Genomic DNA, 6,479 nt, shown 5'->3' with positions numbered 1-6,479 from the left:
GAATTAGAGGAGCTCACCAGATTAACATAAAAATGAAGGGGACTCATAAGATTATCTTGATAGGTGCAGAAGAAGTGCTTGATAAAATTCAACACCCATTCACAATTTTAAAAAATTTAGGCAACCCAGGAATAGTATCTTAATAATATCTAAATACAATATCTAAAACTAAACGAAGCACAGGCAAACATTTTGTGTAATGGTGAATTATTGAATACTTTCCCTCTCCATCACCGCTTCTATTTTATTGTACTAATTGATTGGCAGTATCTATTAAAGCTGGCCATATGTCTACTTTCTGACCCAGCAATTACTTTCCTAGAGAAATACTCTGCAGAAATGTGTGCGCTAAAAAGATATGGATTAGAATGTACCAGAAGTTCTAGTCAGTGCAGTAAATCAAGGAAAAAACAAAACTGACATTATTCACAAAAGACATAAGGATGTACACAGGAAAGAAACAATTACAATTAATAAGATAACTTAGCAAGATCACTGGATTCAAGGTCAATATGCAAAAATCAGTTGTTTTTCAGATGCCAGCAGCACGTCAAAAATGAAATTAAAATTATGTTCATAGCAGCACTGTCCACAAGATCCCAGACTGAAGACTGCCATCATCAGGAGGAAAGATAAAGTGTTAGGGAACATGCTACACCGAGACTTGAATAAAGGACAACTGTACACAACGTGGGCAAATCTGGCAAATATGATCTTGAGTGGAAAAGGCAGACACAGAGTTGTCTACATCATATGATTTCGTCTCCATAAGTTCACAACTCAGCAGAATTCGTCTGCATGATTAGAAGTCAAGATAATGGACACTCTTGTGGTGTGGAGGAAGGGTGGAGGGGGTGAGAAAGAGAAGTGATTGAGCTGAGGCTGTGCCGATCTGTTAAAGTTCTTTTTTCTTGAAAACCAAACACCACATGTTCTCACTCGTACATATGCGGGAGCTAAATGGCCACAAGACGGAAATAATAGACACTGGGGACACCAAGAAGGGGGGAGTTGGGAAGGGGACTAGGGTCAGAAGTTAGCTATGGGGTACAATGTTCACTATCTGGGGAATCCACCTGAGAAACGATCCGCACAACTATATACTATGTCCATGGAACCAACATGCATGTGCACCCTCTGATTCTAGAACAAAGCAACCAAAAAAACCCTTTCTGTTTCTTGATATGGGTGCTGGTTATATGTGTGTATTGACTTGGTGATAATGAAGCAGTACACGTAGGATATTTGAGGTTTTCTGTATATTTATTATACTTTTTAAAAATTCTTAATTTTAAATTTGTGGGGTACAATTCAGGGTTAGCTATACAGATGTCCACTATGCAGCTACCCTTGTTGATGAGGTGTGCTCCCTTCTCCCCTGGTGGCTTCCCACTACTGCCAATCCCTTTCTTATAGTATTACGAGTTGTTCAAGATCCGCTTATGGATGAGAACATGTGATACTCGGTTCTTTGTTTCTGTGATAGATCGCTCAGTATTATGCCTCCAAGTCCATTCAAGTGACTGCAAAGTTCATAATGTTGTCCTTTATGGTTGCATAATATTCCATTGTGTATACGTACCACATTTTCTTATCCAGTCCTCCTTTGATGGGCAGCATGGTTGGTTCCATGTTTTTGCTATTGTAAACAATGCCACAATAAACATGCATGTGCAGGTGTCTTTTTCATAGGGTGATTTGAGTTCCTCTGGGTATATTCCCAGCAGGGGGATTGTGCCGTCATATGGGAGATCGATTTATTTTGGGGGGGGGATTGCCACACTTTTTCACAGAGGCTGTACTAGTTTACACTCCCACTGACAGTGTAGAAGTGTTCCCTTTTTGCTGCATTCAGTCCAGCATGTTTTTTCAGTTATTGGTGATGGCCGTCCTGCCTGGAATCTGGTGGTATCTCAAGTGTGATTTTAATTTGCATTTCTTTGATGACTAGTGAGGTTGAGCATTTTTTCATGTGTCTGTTGGCTGCTGGTATGTCTACTTTTGAGAAGTGTCTATTCATATCTTTTGCCCACCTGTTAATGGGGCTGTTTGGTTTTTTCTTTTCAGCACCTCTGAATTCCTTAGATCCCTGCAGGCTTGAACTCCTGGTCTCAAGCAGTCATCCACCTCGGCTTCCCAGAGTGTTGGAATTACAGGTGTGAGCCACCGCACCTTGCCAAAAGTTTTTAAATTTTTATTTGAATTCAGAAGACTTTCCCTAGGCAGAGGTCACATACATGAGGAGTGTCCGGCTGCAGGGACCAGAAAAGGCAGCCCCCTCTGGTCTGGGCGCTTCACTTGACCTCGGCCTCCCAGAGCCGAGAGGGCTGCAGGGAACAGTGTCATTCAGGGGAGCTTCCGGGAGGACCCAAGAGTGGGCCACAGAGACGCTTTGGGAGAAAGAGTCTGAGAGTCCCTGAACGCTGCGCTCCGCACGCGGGGTCTGTGTCTGTGCGCGCGCGCTTCCCTGGGGGAAGGGCCCGCCGCGCTCGCTGCTTGGAGACGTCTGGAAGCCGCCTGGGGGTCTCGGGTGCCGGCGACCAGCCTGGGTTCCCTCGGATCGCTCCCGGGGAGGCGGTCGGTCAGCCCGGTGCTGCGAACCGGCTCAGGCTCGCCGGTCCCCGGCGGGGGGCAGGGCGGTCCCCCACTCTGCGGGGGCAGGAGGGGCGCGCGACTGCCGGGGCAGGCGCGGGGGTGTGGCGAGGGCGATCCCGGGGGAGGGGTGGAGAGGAGTGGGGGGGATGCAACCTCCCGAGGGGCGGATTCGCGGCCGCTGCAGGCTAAAGTCGGGGAGCCGGCGGGGAGCTTCGGCGACATGAGGCTCGTCGCCTGCGCCCTGCTGCCGTGCGCCGCGGCCCTGGGTGAGTGCGCGCCGGGGGCGCAGGGGAGAGCTCGGGGAGCTTGGGGGGGCGGGGGTTGGGGTTGGGGAGGGGGTTGAGTGGGGCTCCCCCGGGACGCTCCAGGGTCCGCGCCGCCGGGACCCAGCCCCAGTGAGCCTTCCACCCGCGGGGCGTCGCAGTGGACCCTTGGGTCCCCGCAGGCCGGGGACGAGTTTGCAGAGTGGCCCGCCGGCCAAGTCCGTCCCCCGCCTGTGCGGAGCTGGGATGCCGTCTACACCAGTTGGTGGCGGAGAAGGAGAGCCAGGGAGTCACGCTACGTGCCTCGAAATGTGACGAAATTCAAATGTGTGCCCATCAAGGAAATGGAACTGAACAGTCCTGCTTGTTCAGTGAGGTCTTGTCCATGGCTGCATTCAGGCTTGTCCAAATCAAATGTAGCGAAGAATCTAACTTTAAAGCATTTTTATTCGGAAAGCAAGAAGTACAGTTCGGGATGTACACACGGACTGGGGCGTCTTCCACATGTCAGGAGAACATAGGGAAAGTTGGAGGTGGTGTGCAAAAAGGACAGCGGGGAATAGTGTTTGTCAAGAAAGCCGGGGTGGGAGGCGAGTTGTGGGGAGTTGGCAAGTTTTGATGGGTGCGTGACTGCGGATATAGCTAGTTTTTGGTGTCTCAGCAAGTTTCAGGAGCTATTAGATGAAACGCCTCAGATTACAAGAGACAGTTTCAGCCCTGGCTTGCAGAGATATATCCTTGGGGCAATGTCATGTGCCCTGAGTGCTTTTCCCTGCTGGCCTCTCAACTCTGTTTTAGGGGTATGACAAGAATGGCCCAATCCTGTGTTATCAACTGTCCAGGCTTCAAGGGCAGAGTTGTCACAGACTGTGTGGCACACAAAACTTGCACTGTTTTTACATCTTAGCCCATGCCAGAATAGGCTCATGACCTCTGGAGTAAGGACTGTTGATCTAGTTTACAGTGAAGGAAAGGATCAAAGGAGAGAAGAGGTTTTTTTAAAAGTTGTGGGGTACAATTCAGGGTTAGGTATGCAAATGTTTGTTATGCAGGCACCCTTGTTGGTGAGGTGTGCCCCTCCCTCCCCTGGAATTTTCCCACCACTACCAGTCCTACCCCTACCCTCCTCTGGCAGGTTCCCACTACTGCCAATCCCTTTCTTATAGTATTATGATAATTGTTCAAGGTCCGCTTATGAGTGAGAACATATGGTTCTCTGTTTCTGTGATAGATCGCTGAGTATGATTAACTCTAAATCCACCCAAGTTGCTGCAGTCCATATGTTTGTCCTTCTTTATGGCTGCATAATGTTCCATTGTGTATATGTACCACATTTTAAAAATCTATTTCAGCTTTGATGGGCAGCATGGTTGGTTCTGTGTTTTTGCTGTTGTGAATAGAGCGCAACAAACAGGCGTGTGCAGGTATCTTTTTTGTAGAATGATTTGAGTTCCTCTGAGAGGGAGATTGCTGGTTCATATGGAAGGTCAATTTCTAGTTCTTTCAGAAATCACCACACTGTCTTCCAAAGAGGTTGCACGAGTTTGCATTCCCACCAGCAGTGTAGAAGTATTCCTTTTTCTCCGCATCCTCGCCAGAATCTATTGTTGTTTGTTTTAGTAATGATGGCCATTCTTACTGGGGTTGGGTGGTATCTCAGTGTGGTTTTGATTTGCATTTCTCTGATGATGACTGAGGCTCAGCACTTGTTTGTGTGTCTGTTGGCTGCCCGTATATCTTCTTTTGAGAAGTGTCTATTCATATCTTTTGCCCACTTTTTAATGGGCTGTTTGTTTTTTTCTTTTTGGCGCGTTTGAGTTCCTTGTAGATCCTAGATGTTAGGCCTTTGTCAGATATACAGTTAGCAAACATTTTTTCCCATTCTGTGGGCTGTCTCTGAGAAGGGATTTTTGTTCCCAGTGCTAAGAGTTATTACTAAGGGTGAAGGACACATGGCAGGTATGCCTAACATCTAGCCAGAGGGGTCTTTCTTGCCCTGAGCTGGACAGCGCCTCCTACCTCTACCACTCAAGGAGGCAGGGGATGTAGAAGGATGGGGGGAGAAAATCCCCCTAGAGTGGAATCCACCAGTCACTCACTGCAGTGTGACTCAGGGCTGTCTCTTGACCTCTCTGAGCTGGCTTTATTTAGGAGGAGTTGCCTTTTCACAACACACACACGGCGACTGTGCAGATGAGATCGTGTACCCTATAGCAGGTAGAGCTGTAGGCGTGGTGAATTACTGCTGGTAAAAACCCTGCTGGTAAATGCAGGGGGCCCTTCCTATGTTGGGAGGGTAGGGTCCTCCAGGGATCTCAGCTGGGTAGCTGTGAGGAAGCCAACAGTGCAGCCCTGGTCCACAGCTTGGCTCTGTTCAGGCCTGGTTCTGCCGCATCTCAGGCTGCTGGAAATAACTTCTGGGGTAGCGTATCTTACTTAGGGGGAGGAGAGACCCAGGACAGGGCAGAGCAGGGAGAGGGCAGAAAGGGAGGGCAGCGGGGTGGGGGCCCCTCCCTAGCAGGTGCGCCCCATGGGCCACACAGGGAGCGCTGCTGCCCTGGAGAAGGTCGGAAGGGTGGAGCACAGCTGTGGACCAATTGCAGTCACAAGGAAACCCAAGTGTAGTCCCTCCCTTCTCTTTCCCACATTCATCCTGAACAGACATTGTGGCATTTGTTCCTCCCCTGTCTCCTCTCCTGGCAATGTCAAGCATTGACCCAAAGTTCATTTTTCCAGTTGGCTCTGTGTTTACAAACCAGAGGCAAGAGCTCTGTCTCTTGGCTGCCATCCCTCCTCCACCCTCCCACCCTCCTGGTGGCTATACCGGGCTGGAGTCTGGGACCTGCTTCCTTCAAAGCTCAGGGTTCTAATCCAACAAGAACTCTTCTGGGGACAGACGACAGAAACACAACCAAAGTAGCATAAACCCAAAAGACCAAGGGGAGGGCGACAGTTATTGGTAGGACCTGCAAGAACCGGGATCCAACAGCCTGCATCTCCATGTTGGCTCCTCCTCCCACCTCCTTTCCAGCCTCCTGCTCTAGAAAGTTCTTGAAAGAATGACTTTCTCTATTCAGTGAGAATCAGCAAGCTTTCCCTTCGAGGATCAGTTTGAAATGCTCACAGTGGGCTCTGATTGCCCCCTCTTTTTTTAGGGGGAAAGAAAGGAGTAAAACTATTTATGGTTTGCAGATGAGATAATTTTATACATAGAAAATCCTGACAAAATTATTCACAAAATTATTGTTAAAAAGTAATACTATTAGATACAATAGAATAAACTCAGTATGGTTGCAAGATATACAATCCATATCTAAAAATTAATTGTGTATGCTATCAACAAACAACTTGAATGTAACATTCAGAAAACAATTTAATTTTTAATATCTTCAAAATAAGTAAATATTTAGGAAAGATTTTGGCAATATAATTTCAAAATGTGTGCACTGAAACTACAAACATAATTGAAAAAAGCTAAAGAAGACCTAATAAATGGAAAGACATTTTTTTTTTTTCTTTTAAAGATGTGGGAGCCAGGCTCGGTGGCTCAGCCTGTAATCGCGCGCCTTTGGGAGGCTGAGGTGAGTGGATTGCTTGAGCCCGAGGGTTCGAGACCTGCCT

At 47.9% G+C, this 6,479-nt stretch overlaps 1 protein-coding gene across 1 annotated transcript in view; it reads left to right on the top strand.

Moving 5' to 3' along the window:
- Positions 1-2,815: 2,815 nt before the first annotated feature.
- The window catches only part of LOC103261006 (inhibitor of carbonic anhydrase-like), a gene marked incomplete at its 3' end in the record, with an annotated part of 27,300 nt that continues 23,636 nt past the window's right edge, over positions 2,816-6,479 (top strand). The window contains exon 1 of the mRNA XM_021712643.1: positions 2,816-2,861. Within this exon, the coding sequence (XP_021568318.1) occupies positions 2,816-2,861 (46 nt within the window). The remainder of the gene's footprint in view (positions 2,862-6,479) is intronic.

Source organism: Carlito syrichta, unplaced genomic scaffold, assembly GCF_000164805.1.
Source record: "Carlito syrichta isolate Samal-C Ts95f unplaced genomic scaffold, Tarsius_syrichta-2.0.1 Scaffold303562, whole genome shotgun sequence".
Lineage (NCBI taxonomy): Eukaryota > Metazoa > Chordata > Mammalia > Primates > Tarsiidae > Carlito > Carlito syrichta.
The sequence above is the reverse complement of the archived record's forward strand: the minus strand, read 5'-3'. Positions and strand labels throughout refer to the sequence as shown.